Raw genomic sequence first — 13826 nt, forward strand, 5'->3', positions numbered from 1 at the left:
CACTTTAACACAAAGGTTTCCAGCGAACCAGTTCTCAGCCAGCTTGTTAACTCACCCTTGGCCATTTTCTGTGCAGCCTCAAGCACGGTGATAGCTGCTGGGTAAGCTCTCCCACTGACAGCTAGCATGAACGGGGTCATTCCTCGGGCATCCCTGTCAAACAAAGGCAACAATATGCATGAGCACTTCCAGGAGAGCACCTGAGCAAACGATAGCAGGGGAGAAATAAGCAGATTTTCAGTCAATTTTAATGCAGTAATAAAGACTCTTACTTTGCAGAGAGCAGCTCCCGTAAGTGTGGCCTCAGAACAACGCTGTCACACATCAGCTTAAGGATAAGGTGGGCATTGGCCTTCCTGTCTTTAGACTCAACCACAGAAGGCTCAGTGGACGGCCCTGCTCATATGGAAAACACATACAGTTAGTCAGTAGGCGTTACAAGATTTAAGCATAGAGCTGGCAATTCATTTATATGATTTATTTATATTTATAGTTCTCATTGATACAATCGTTCTTCTGGTTTGAATTAGGCGGATGCTACTGTTGTGCCGTCCTTTTTTGTTAGGCGGTCACAATGTGACTTTATCCCCGTTCCTCCAAACACCCTGACACAGCATGTTATAGGTTTCTACGTTTCTAAGTTACCAAAGTGTTGGCTCCACTGCTACACAAGAATTTCCGGCAAAGACTTGGTTTTCCAAGTGTCAAAAGGTTTTCTTTTTAAATTTACCAAACTGCTTTAGTGGAAAAGAGGCACGTGATAAAGAAGGTATGCACCTGGTATTGTGGAGGTGCTCGGTCCCTGGCTGCTACCAGTGGAAGCAGTGGTGAGTGAACCCACAGCTGGTGCTAAAATGAAGTCGATGTCTCCATCTTTTCATGAAAAACAAACACAGTTTGTATTTTTAATAAAATCAGGATTATGAAAATCAAAAGACGGTTGTTATTGTAATTCTATAAAAGGAAGGGAGGGCACTTAAATTTTAAGGCTCCACTTTCCAGTAAGGTGGTGCAAAACTACCTCACTGATTAACAACTATGGTAAAAACAAAAAAAAAGACATTGCACTGGTCTGGGTGGATTTCTACAAGTACAAGTGAAAAGACAATCAAGAACTCCATAGTTGCTAAAATAATAAAAAACGCCCACACAATGAGTCAGAAATCTATTTATTTGGAAATCTCAAAAATGATGACTGTAAATTAAACAGCAAAATAACTTCTGCAATATTCTACAAATGGCTACCACTGTGTGTTTTACATTACATTGAAAAAAAATATCAAATTCGATGTGTTGCTGGAGAATGGTTGTGTCAGAAATAAAGATGCATTTAATTTATTTTTCTTTGTTCACTTTAAACACCACATAAAAATAATCTAACTCTACCATTTTTTTCAGATGCACTCACCAGGGTCCATGGGTGGAGGGTCAGGAACCCAACTTGGTGGAGCAATGGGTGGGGACACAGGATCCTGATGGTCACTGGATGACGGGCCAGATTCATGTCGACCAAGACCTGCTGCTCTTAAAGACCTCCGCATCATCTCCCTAAGACGAAGGCTAGTGACAATCCCCCCAAAGACAAACGCGTCAATAACTTAGATCCTGTTTCGGTGGTACTGCCAAAATGGACAGCCAAAACATTTCTTTGCTGTAGGGCATTTTTTGTTATACATTCTGTGGAGCTCATTTACCCTCTGCTGCTGGAGGAGCCGGTCCTATTTCCAGAGCTATTGCTTGAGACCACAGAGATGGCATTGGCAATCGCCTCCACAGCAGACAGACGCTCTGCAAATGTGTTCCTCTCTGACCTTTCAGCTTCTGAAATGAAATAACATGGTCACTGAGCGTGGAAAGGAATTAGCTGAAATACATATATTTACATATACATATATAATACATATAACATATAATATCTATATGTTGATGGATTAAAATACTTGCTTCATTAAAAAAAAAAAAAAAAAAAATACTGTTCCTTACTCTGTGTATTTGTATATAGAAACTGCATGATTGAGGATCGTTCATGAACGTACAGCGTGTTTTTTAATGCATGGAAACTGCCTGCAGTTGCATGTTGGATTACATGTTACATATTGTTTTAAGAGTCACCACAGGGGTTAAAGTCTTTACATCTGGCAAGTTTTTAATTTCCTATCAGCCTCACTTTTCCCCATTCTACTACATTAACTGAGGTTGAAAGATGGTCACAGCAGATGGCAGAGGAATCTTTCTGGACATTTGCAGGCTACTTCCAAAGAACATAAAAGGCGTAAATCACTGCAAATGGCAGGTGTGGCCATTCATTCTTTTGAGGTAAAGTATTGCCATGACTTTTCGGGCATTTCCAACTCCATTTCTATTTTTACTACTTCAAGTCCCTATTATTGATATTAATGTGAGCGTTCGTATTGTATTTCTAACAGTTCCAAATTGGCAGGGGAGAATCTGATCGATCCTAAAAGACTTTTTTGTCCACACAGTCCACAACCACACACACCCGCTTACCTTCCTCTTCTTTGGTCTCCTTGTTACTAACGGGGAAGCAGACTGAGACGGCAGCATGGAGGATGTTGCGGTTTCCATCACATCGATGACCCAAAAGTGCTCCGAGGGCTTGGCTGCCCTGATCTAACAGGAAGGCCTGCTCAAGGTTGACCAGGTACTGCCGACACGCCTCATAGTCGCAGCGCAGCACATGCTGCATTAGCGTCTGCTTCTGAAAGTGAAATAACTTGTGTGAGTACTCGTTATAATCTACATAGCATTCTGGTCTTCTATAAAGGAGGAGAGCAGGGGCACAGAGCAACACTGATCACATTGACTTGTTCTACTTGGTCAAGTACATGTTAATGTTATTAGCACCCGAGCACTAAAGTTTATTCAGGCTTTTTGAGGGGTTTAACATACTCAAAAACTCCTGACATTTTGCACACAAAATGAAAATCAGAGTATTTTAAAACAAAATTTGGTAAACACGTGTAAAATGCCAAAATGGAGAAAAAAAAAAAAAAAAAAAAAAGTAAATGGGACCCCAACAGGAAGTCCACCATTTTGAGTTTAAAATGGCAATTTTGCAATTTCCAGGCGATGTAATTATGCAAACTCCTCACAGGGATTTTATCAGATCAACTTTATATTGTGTCCATCTAAACTACAGAACTGGGCCATATTAAATCGCAGCGCTTTTGAGCTTTGGTTGCAGGTGGCGTCTGTGATTCGACCATTTGTCATGAAAATTTAATTTCCTCTCATTCACACATAATGAATGACATACATCAGAGTGACAATTGGAAACGTTCAGCAAAGCTTGACCGCAGCATGCTCTGACGTACGCCAGGGTCCGATGGGCATCTCATCGCTGCTTGAAGCTTAAATTTTTTTTGTTTTCTATGAATGAATTAATAAAGGTTGCGTTTACCTCGATAGCCATAATAATAATAGCAGCTTTCTTTTTAATGGTGGAGTTTGAAGGGAGATTGGCCAGAGAGTGCACCCCCATTCCCAGGCTGTTTATAGGTGGGAGGTCCAACCAATCAGGATCTCGAATTCCACCCATGCAGTCTTTGGCCATAGGGTAGATTGTGCCATTTCCATCTCGGAGGATGATGGGAGACTCCTTGATAAAAATTAAATATTAAACATTTAAAGTGGAGCATTGGGTAAATATTTGTACAACGTGTAGTGAAAACATGCTGGTCCTCAATAGCCTGTCTCACCTGTCCTGCAGTAAAGATAGCCACATTGCGCTCATTCTGCCCGAGGAAGGCCAGGTTACTAGTAGGGAAGTTATTCTCCTGCTCAGCTTTGCCTGTGGCCAGGTCAAAGATGCAGTACCTTACCCAGTTACCAGTTTTCAGCACTGCGTGGACTCCTAGAAGATGATGAGATGATTAAGGTCAGGAGATATTGCAGATAAAGAACTCTATAGAAGGCTGACCTTCAGAAAAAAACTCACCTTTGGAGTCAACATTTACAGCCAGAATCTCAGCCTTTTCTGGGATACAGAGCTTTTTAGGTGTTCGCTGAAAACAGTCTGGAACTTTTGGAGTGCCACCAGTTTTAACCACCTGTCAAGCAGATGGAGATGACAAAGTCAGTGAACCAAAATATCTGTAGATCATCAGTCAGATACATAACTCAGTGACTGAAATTAAGTTTCATTTACTGGAATGAAAACAAGCTGTGTTGAATCAGTTAATACCTGTAGCTCATCTATTCTGAGGAGCCTACAGTCCTGCAACAGTGATGACGGGTCTGAATCAGGGGGAGCGGCAGTGCTCTGGTTGCTCATGCTGCTTGATGTCCCAGGAAACTTGACAGCAACATATGCGCCATCGACTTTAAGCACCTACGGCATAAATAAAAGTAATAAATTGTTAAACTGAGATGCAGTTAAGGAAAAGCAAGAGTCAAAAAAAAAAAAAAAATCAAAGTTTGACCTTCTCTGTATTCAAATATTTGCTTCAGATGCACTTACCTTTCCCACAGGAACATTTTTAACATCTTCCACAAAGACTACCTCTCTAAGAGGCCACTGCTCCTCATTGACCTTTTCTTCCTCTTTGGGAGCTGGTGTGGAGCGTCTTCGCTCTACAAGCGGGACAGCACATTTAATTTTAGTCGTTTTATCATTGTATATCATTTACATTAAGGTACTATAAGCAGCTCAGAAAAATACTTCGAAATAGGCCTGCACAGTACAAAAGAAAAACAAACAAACAAAAAGGTGAAGCTTTAGTGTGTACTTGTGAAAAGTAATTAAAACTGACAGTTTGCCACATGGTTCATGTGATAAGCAGTTGTAAGAAGGCAACCAGATATGCCACAGTATATAGTGCGAGTTGGCCACATTTCCTTCACAGGAAAACAGGCGGGGGGAAAAAAAAAGTTGCTGATAAAACCGTGTGCACCATCTGTTTCAAAGTCAAAGGGACTAATGAGAGCACAGAGAGAGGAAGAAATTGGTTCTGTGCCTGGGAGATAGGAAAGTCAAGCCTTGGATGTTGTTGATACAGCAAATAGTTAAAGAGAGAGATGGTATGAGACAAGATTACATACTGTAGGGCAGAGAGGCACTGCTAGCAATGGAAGAGGTATCACTGCAAGTAGATGCTGGGGAGGGAGGAGGACCCATTTCAGTCTTCACCAGCTCTGGCTTGCTTTCAGTCCTATGAGAGGAGACCAAGACAAATGGATTCATTTTCCTGCAGTTTTTTTGAGCATACTACTCTCTGCAACGGCATGTGTATTTCACTTATTTCTATTGACACAGAATGAAAATCTTATGATCAAGGTAAAATCCATCTTGCCAGGCTTCAAGCTACACACCTGTGGCTGGCAGTTAATTCAGGTCTATTACTATCCTGACAAACTACTGACTAACAAAGCTGCACCAAGAGCATACTTTCAGGTGCAACAGTACATAAGATATAATTCACCCAATCACCTACCAAGTCCTTTTCCCCCAATTTGACTTCATTTTAATAGCAAATTTTGCTTAGAAAGATGCCAAGAATTGTCTAATGATGAGCTTACTGCACAGCTACCGCGACTACCTGCTTGGTAACTTTCAAAACTAGCATATGGTAGACCCATCATTGGCTTACTGAACTAAGTATGTGTCCTTTTCCAGGCAGTTACCAACGACGACGTAACATAACAAACCATCTGCTGAAACACTATTCAGATCCAAACATGTAAAAGCTTTCTGCTAAATAAAAATGAAACTGACTTGATTTCCTGGGTCTTAGTGGTCTTCTCCATGTTCTTCAGGCTCTCTGGTGAGCGCAGCTGGAACCTGCAGCTGTCGTTCATGTTCCAGACAGACTCCAAGAGGACACCCACTTTGGGAATTCCAGCACTGACAGAAAAGGCCACTGCACCGGCATGGTAAAGGGGATTGTTTCTCAAACACACCTAAGGAAAAAGAAACTCGTGAATTGATCGGTGCCTAGTGTTTATTACATACTTTAATTCGACAAGCTACCCAAGTATATTTCGTTACTCATTTTAGCATTTTTTAAATATTCTTATTTGGTAAGGTAATTCCAGAGCTAAAGCTAGAGTAAACTTTGAGATGGCAAATTAACTGAGGATGAACTTGGGTCCCCATTTCCCCCCCCCCAAAAATAATAATAATAATAATAATAATAATAAAGAAATAAAATCTCCTCAAAACAAAAAAAAAAACAAAAAAAAAAACCCAACAACATACAAACAAAAACAAGTTTCTTCCTACCTGTGTTCCCACAGTGATGTTGGGTATTGAGGAGATGCCAGCACTGGATTTTGGCTTTTTGTTCTTGGCTCTGGCCTTTTCAAGCATCTTCTTCCTTTGACTGAAAGGCACAACACCCCTGCAGAGAGATGGAAGCAGTAAACTTAAAACAAAAACAAACAAATAAAAACAAAAAGCAAAACACTTCACTGACATCTACACTTTTCCTATGATACAATATACAATGCTCTCATGCCGACTGTGACATCACTTGGTAATCTTTGCATTGTACCAAAGATTACCAAACTGTGTGACTCCTTTGTGTGTTTTGCCATAAGACAGAGGTTACTGAAGTTGATGTACAAATTTTCAGGATCTTTTGACATTTTAAAAATATCTCTTTAGCTTTTTCTTTTTTTGTGGGGTGGGGGGGTTAGCATAGAAAAAATCATTTCAATCAAACTATATGAACAGGGAACACAAGGTGTACAATTTTCAGACACAAAAGCTGGAAAAAATAATACATGCATCACTGGTAGCACTTAGTAATGTTATGGCACGTAGACAGTAAGTGCTACAACTAACACGGACAATTCTTGATTTAACCTATTGTTCTGCTCGTAATGAACAGTCCTGGCTCGTAAGACAAACTGAGTGGTACGACAATGTTATGGGGACGCTTTCAAGCGAATGTTGCCATTTCCCGTAAACAACTAGAAATCAATGTAACTTCACAGAAAAACAACATTTTCTTCTCACCACCAGTAGAGGCTATTCTCCAGCTGTGCACATGTGTAGAGTGCACAGCAATGCAGCGACACCATGCGTTCCCCCTGCAGCTCAGGGAAAGCCTGTGCACTGTGCTCCAGCTTTGAGGCTACGGTGCTCAGTGTTTCGTCCACCCAGGTTGCCACCTGCATGACATCCATACAAACATCAGCTAATGAACAGATGATTAAATAAATGTCAATTGTTAGAATAGTTCATGAACAATTAAAAAAAACCCAAAACAAACAAACAGCAATAATTGTCTCAAGGCTGCACAAACAACATTGTTCTAATGTAAAGAAGAGCAATTAAAAACCTACCTTGTTGGTCTCTGTAGCTACAGTGGCCCTGATGCTATTGGCAGACAGTAAGGTAATCTTCTCATTAGCCAGCCCCAGGAAGGACATACGTGGGTGATGAATAGCAGGATTCTGATGTGACAAATACCAGGAAGTTAGTGATTTAAGCTCTTGCTACAATAAAAGATACATATATATCTTATTTCACTAGATTTTAGTTTTTCTTCCAGTAACACGGGTTGAATTCATCACCTGTGGATTCCTGTAGGGTTCGGATTCACTCCACTTCCACTGATACAGCTCTCCTTTGGAGCTCACAGCTACCAGCTCTGAGAACATTGCTCCAATGCTCACAAACTTCACACCATCCTAGAAAGGAAATTGAAGATCTCAGCAAATGTAGGATCAAGAAAAACTTCAATCCAACTCAACTCCAATCATGATGCACAGACACCAGACGAACAAAGGAAACAGGTGAAATCTCCACTTGCCTTGCAATAATGACGCAACTTCCTGTTTGTTTGTTTGTTTTAAAAAGACAATCTCTGAACAGTCTTCTGTGCTTTTCTTACCTTGTCAGGCCACCACTGGAGCTCCTCTCCCAGGGAAACGGGGCTCTGCACAGGGATACTCTTCTTGTCAAGACTTTGTTCCCCCTCACGGCTGGTGGAACCGCGCTCCGTGTCAAAAGAGGCCCCGTCGAGCCACCGACGCTCACGTAACCTCAATACAGACTCACGTTCACGCAACAGCTCTGAGTCACGCTCTAAGGGAAGAAGGAGAACTGGTATGCAATAAGGTCACACCAGTGGGATAGAAGTAAGCCACTCTCTGGGAAAGACCCGTCAACATCGTTTTAAGAATAGAGAGAGAAAGATAGATTCTTTAGAATCACTATAATGAAAAATCAATCAATTTCAATACTTGAGATTGAGTGGGAATCTAAATTATACTGTGGTGAGTCACATTGCACGCTCATTAAAATGCGAGACAGAAGAGGAAGTGGATAGACAGAAAGAAAGCATGCATATGGGCTAAAAGTGGGCTAGGGAGGGTTTTAAATAGACCCTTGAAGGGTCCTTGTTAGGACAGGTGGGCCTAGCGGGCCTTTCTCAGAGAGCTCACAGTATGTACTACAGCCATGCAGCATAAAACACCAAACATTCATAATATAAACTCAGCTAAACAAACTAAAGGGAAATGTACACTGTAGACCACGAGAACCATTTCGCTTTCACAAGCTTTACAGAAACACCTGAACGGTGGTTAACTGTAAGTGCAGTATTTGGCATTATACCCACAGTCGCCTTGATTTCCAGCTTTTCAGTAGTATTCCCTTATAAAGCCATCCCCAGATGAACAAAAGCCATCACCAGTGCTGCCACCAAAGCCTTTAGAACACCCTGCCTTCCCATCACTAGTCAGAAGAGAGTTGTTGAGTTACCTCTGGAGGATCCCAGACGAGACAGTGACGAGCGTCTAAAAGAGGGATAGCCAAAGTAACTAATGTCCTCAGAGAACATGGCATCAGCATCAATGATGACGCTGGGATGGGCTGAATGGATATCTGCATCCAACAGGGACATCAGATCCTCTGTACAAGGGAAGCACACATAAAATTTCAAATTTTAAGACAGAATCATAAAACCCCTCAAATCTTTTTTTATGATTATGGTAAAACAATTTCAATTTACAATGATCAGAATTTAAAACAGCAAAACCTTTTGCCAAAAGCCTACTTATATCTTAATGTGCTGCACTCAAATTAAAAGTACACTGTTTCAGTGTTAAAGAGTAGTGATTTCACAAAACAACGTCATTACATATGAGCCATTTGCCATTTGTGTGACAAACCTCCAGGGAGGTAAGACTCGCTGGCAGTGTCATCGCCATCATCTCCATCTTCATCATCCCGGCTCAGCAGGTTATTTACGGCGAGGTTGACATCTAGGTTGGTTCTCTGGAGCTCCCTAATGATCACACTCCTGGATTTCCCTTGAAGAACTACCTGGGCCTGGGGAATGTACAAGGTCACAAAAGTAAAAAACATTTCTCATGAATATCACTGTTAATTACTGTAAAGACAGGATTAAAAGAGGCTACAAAAACATTCTTAAGAGGAAGGGTCTGTGTAAAGGCTGAGCGTGCTGTACCTGAGTAATGAGTTCTTCGGGGATGACAGAAGCAGGTATGACAGGCTGAGGCTGGCTACTCAGAAGTCCTGAGCCTCGGTCTCTTCCTGTACGGATGACCCTGGTCTGTCGACGGGAGTCACGAGCTGCTGTTGACGACCTACCCGATGTGCCTCCGCCTCCTCCGCCTCCTCCTCCACTGCTTCCACCTCCTGCTCCACCTCCTCCTGCTCCTCCTCCACTTCCACCTCCACCACTGCCTCCATTTACACCAGAGCTCCAGCGACTCCTGTTACATACAGTTTAAAGCCACAATCAGACACAACCGCAAAAACACACCACCTGACTACAAACACGCACACATCTGATTACAAAGGAATTTGGTCTTTGTGACAGCAGAGACGGGCTAGTCCACACTGAGATGGAATCAGCAAGACTTAAAAAATTTTTTAAAAAAACCCACAAAATTCTGATTAAACTGGTGCCCCTTTTCCTCATTTAATTAGGCAAAGTGAAAGAAAAAAATTTCATTGTAGAATAATAGCATATACACAGATTAATTTCCTCCAAGAGGAAGTAATAGATTTGTTTATTTGGGATGTTCGAAACCATTGTTCCTAGGCATTGAATTGTATTAAGGTCTTACAACAACAATATTTTGTAGTAGCAAGTGGTTCTCCAGTGGTCACCAATATGAAAAGCAGTAAGAAAACCACAAGGATAAAAAAGCTGATGCTTTTTGATGCGTCCGCTGGGGATACATTTATTTACATTTTACAACACCCTAAAATGTTCTCACCAGAATGTGTGGCAGTGAAAAAAAAGCAAGGAAAACACCACTAACTCACTGCTGAGCCACTGTTAAGCTCTATACACTGAGCTTTCACAGGACCATTCGACTGTCAGCCCTGCCAGAACTTACCCAAGGGTGTTGCCTGCCAGTCTGCCCAGTGTGTCAGAACCAGACAGGAACCAGGGTGGATCACTGGTCCTGCCTGGCCTGGAGCTCCTTCCTGTCCCTGAACCACTGCTCAACTTTGAACTGGAAACAAAAGATGGGAGATCAGTTACAAACCTACAGATGTCCCAAAAGGACTAAAAAACAAACAAACCAAAAAAATCCTCTCGCTTTATATATATATATATATATATATATATATATATATATATATATATATATATATATATATATATATATTTTTTTTTTTTTAACCTTTATAACCTGGGTTAACAAAGTAAATTTACCCCAGGTATTAGTTAATTTACACCCCTTGGTTCAGGATTCATTTTATTATTAAACTATGAAACAGGAGGGGGTATTTTGGAGACTAGCATGGCAACACCCTTGGGAATCAGAATTGGCTGCAACTCATTCCTCCATCAAGACTTTCCATTTTTAAAAGTTCTTGGGTTTTGGGGCTGCGAGTGCTTTCTCCTAATAATTGAATAATGTATGAGTCTAAACAAAAGTAGTTTGCTGCAATATTCCTAAGTGATGTGTTGTACATTTGTATAATTTGTCTTTTGAATGAAAGAAAAAAACCCTTTTAACGAAACATAATCAGGTATTACTACACTGTTACAGAAGGAAATGCAATACAGAAAAGGAAAGTCAAATGATTCAGATATAATAGAAGCAAACAACAAATTCAATCCACCAGTCAACAAACTGACACAATCCATTACAATTCAAAACCACACAAATGTGTTTGTTGAGTATGCTGACAAACTTCCCAAAGACAACTTGTCAAGGCTCTTTTCGTCGGGCTTCCCAACAACCCACAATAGTGCCAAATGAATAGCTAAGCCATGTCCTGTTGTTCTGCGAGTCTGTGGCAGGGAACGAAACATATGCTCTACAGCAAAATCTGGAGCAGAGGGCTCCTTAGTCTCTTACTGCCCAACTCGCATGCATATTGAACAGCTAGTATATGAAATCACTGTTGGATGTTGGTCTGCTGGCAGGACATCAACAACTATCAATGAGACACTCACCAAAATACATGTTCATAGCCAACGAGAAACAAAGCAGCTAGTGAAAAGGTATTTTTATAGAAACATACAAACAAACAAAAAAAAAAAGTTGTGGCAAATGGCACACACTTGCTCAGCCAAAAAGGGAACTGGCTTTCAGAACCTTACAAAACAATTTTAGGGCTGCTATGTTTTTAGTCTATTGGTGTCAAAAAAAAAAAAAAAAAAAAAAGAAGCTTTTTCTTTTTATATTCGAGGTACAAAAAAAATTCCTAAGACAGAGCTATACTGAGAAGATTTGATTTGAATTAAACTAAAACAAGAGCATCTGATATTCAAACAGCAGTTTAGGTAAGATAATGTATAGAAATACATGTTTACAGCTATAGATTTAAGACTTTGGAGCTAATCTTTGTTGAAACAGACAATACCACAGTAATATGCTAGAAATGAAACCATGTCCAAATGTGTTATACTCGCCAAAAAGGGCATAAGTATTGACTAGAATTCACATTACAGCAACCAAGATCCATGAGCCTGAGCATATTCGCTGCATCTTGAACGAGACGTCTCCACAAGCAATCTGTTTTCCAATTCAGTGCCAAAGCTAAAAGCTAAAAAGGTTTCCTGGGACAAATCCCATTATAAACAAGTCTCTCACCCATCGCTGCCATCCGGCTTGTTGAGCTCCAGGCGATCCGGCTGGACAGCAAAGCTGATTCTGCATACACGTCCATCCTGAAAGAGTCGCAACAGTGACTTTTAATGTATTACATTAATCAAAAAGGGAAAACAAATACATTTACATTAATTTATTACATTAGGAAATGAAAACAAAACTGAGTAAAATACAGTCTTTTCTTTAAACTATTTTTCTAAGCTAGTTAATTAGCATGTTAACTACACCATACCAACTCATTTATCACAGTGCAATCTATAATTCAACATCATCATAATGTGGCATCAGCTTGACATGAATAAACACACTCAACACTTCAGCTAAGCATCTTTCACCCACTTGCAATATACAAACTGAGGTCAACTAACTAATGACTCTTCACTGCAGTGTTCAAACTGAGCTGCACCAACTGCAGAATTATGACGGATATTAACAACATATTTAAAAAAAAAAAAAAAAAAAAACAACCTAGTCCATATCTACATCTATTGAAGCATATTATCTCATGTTGTACAGCAAAGTCAGAGGGCATCTGATAACTGTGACCTGGCAGCAGATCAGCAGCTGTTTGATTTGATGACTTATAGCATTACCTCAAGGAGAAATCCGGCATGGTTTGGACCGACAACACACTGTTTTAGGGTGGCCTGCTCCAGCAGACTAAGGTGTGGATGACTGCATTAAAGGAAAAAGAAAAAAGTGACCCAACACAGGACAGCAAGCAAAATAATGTTTGCAATAAGTGATCACACTGAATAAAACCACCTAAAAATACAACGCAGATACACACTCACCTGTTATAACTATACTTGTTGAGCTTCTCTGAGACTTCACGGAGTCTGAGAAAAAAACAAAACAAAAACAAACTACATTAACATATCACCCAGACCAATTTAAGACCTCAATACAGGTTCCTGTGTGAGAGTCAAAAAAGCATACTGAGAGAAATGCTGTAACATGAGTTACTGTTTATATACACAAGCCCTTTTAATTTGCATACAAATTACTGTAAAACATTTTTAAAAGCGCAAAGAATATAGGTGTATTTCAGAAGGCTTTAACATATATGCATCTTTTCAGTTTATCTGAATGATCATAATGATCTCAGGACAACTTGTTAATTCAATTCAATTCAATTAGGAACTAGGAAAACAAAACCTCTTTTCTACCTTATAGCAAGACAAGAAAGAAGCCCACGATAAAAGATGACAATGTTAAACACTTGATAATGTTTTGCTTTTAAAAAAATGACATACAATAGGTTGCTGATAACACACACAAAAAAATAAATGTTCTTGATCAGCACTGACGAAACATCTGTGGGAACTTGTATGTGATGATGTTTGTGCAGCAAGCATTATGAGCCTGTTTGAGTGTGTAGAGTAGGGCTGAACGATATATCGCATTTGCGATAATATCGCGACATGATCAAGTGCAATTTTCTAACCGCAAAGGCTGCGATTATACTCTGGACATGTCCAAATTCATGGGCTGCATCCTCCTGAGGCCGCATTTGTAGACCGATTACGTCACAGCGACGCGCCGAAGGCTGTCCAAATTACTACCATATCCCAGAATTCATAGCGCGGCCCAGCCAAACTCCAGTTTCCAACAATGGCGGCCGCTACTAAGTTTTAAAATTACTCATACTAATCTTTCTGGGTCACAAAATAAACTTTTAACATATTTTCAGGCGAGAAAGTAGTTGTGTAAACATCAAATATCTGCTCGGTTTATCAAGATATCCCATATTT

At 40.3% G+C, this 13826-nt stretch overlaps 1 protein-coding gene across 10 annotated transcripts in view; it reads right to left on the reverse strand.

Annotated features, from left to right (window-relative positions):
* ubr5 (ubiquitin protein ligase E3 component n-recognin 5) overlaps positions 1–13826 on the reverse strand; it is a 33507-nt gene that overhangs the window by 14760 nt on the left and 4921 nt on the right. For 9 of the 10 annotated variants that reach the window (XM_085422148.1, XM_085422146.1, XM_085422142.1 and 6 more), the window contains exons 2-26: positions 12867–12911; positions 12666–12747; positions 12055–12131; positions 10342–10461; positions 9441–9708; positions 9142–9301; positions 8732–8881; positions 7860–8071; positions 7540–7656; positions 7309–7419; positions 6980–7134; positions 6242–6359; positions 5735–5919; positions 5062–5171; positions 4481–4593; positions 4205–4351; positions 3959–4070; positions 3720–3874; positions 3422–3619; positions 2509–2719; positions 1695–1821; positions 1409–1560; positions 778–873; positions 273–396; positions 56–153 (exon numbers count right to left, since the gene is read on the reverse strand). In XM_085422148.1, the coding sequence (XP_085278274.1) occupies positions 56–153; positions 273–396; positions 778–873; positions 1409–1560; positions 1695–1821; positions 2509–2719; positions 3422–3619; positions 3720–3874; positions 3959–4070; positions 4205–4351; positions 4481–4593; positions 5062–5171; positions 5735–5919; positions 6242–6359; positions 6980–7134; positions 7309–7419; positions 7540–7656; positions 7860–8071; positions 8732–8881; positions 9142–9301; positions 9441–9708; positions 10342–10461; positions 12055–12131; positions 12666–12747; positions 12867–12911 (3443 nt within the window). The remainder of the gene's footprint in view (positions 1–55; positions 154–272; positions 397–777; positions 874–1408; positions 1561–1694; positions 1822–2508; positions 2720–3421; positions 3620–3719; positions 3875–3958; positions 4071–4204; positions 4352–4480; positions 4594–5061; positions 5172–5734; positions 5920–6241; positions 6360–6979; positions 7135–7308; positions 7420–7539; positions 7657–7859; positions 8072–8731; positions 8882–9141; positions 9302–9440; positions 9709–10341; positions 10462–12054; positions 12132–12665; positions 12748–12866; positions 12912–13826) is intronic. The other variant, XM_085422145.1, reaches the window with a different exon arrangement.

The sequence above is a fragment of the Rhamphochromis longiceps genome, linkage group LG11 (assembly GCF_057381845.1).
Source record: "Rhamphochromis longiceps isolate RC_006_pf linkage group LG11, R_longiceps_female_GT1.1, whole genome shotgun sequence".
In the NCBI taxonomy this organism is placed as follows: domain Eukaryota; kingdom Metazoa; phylum Chordata; class Actinopteri; order Cichliformes; family Cichlidae; genus Rhamphochromis; species Rhamphochromis longiceps.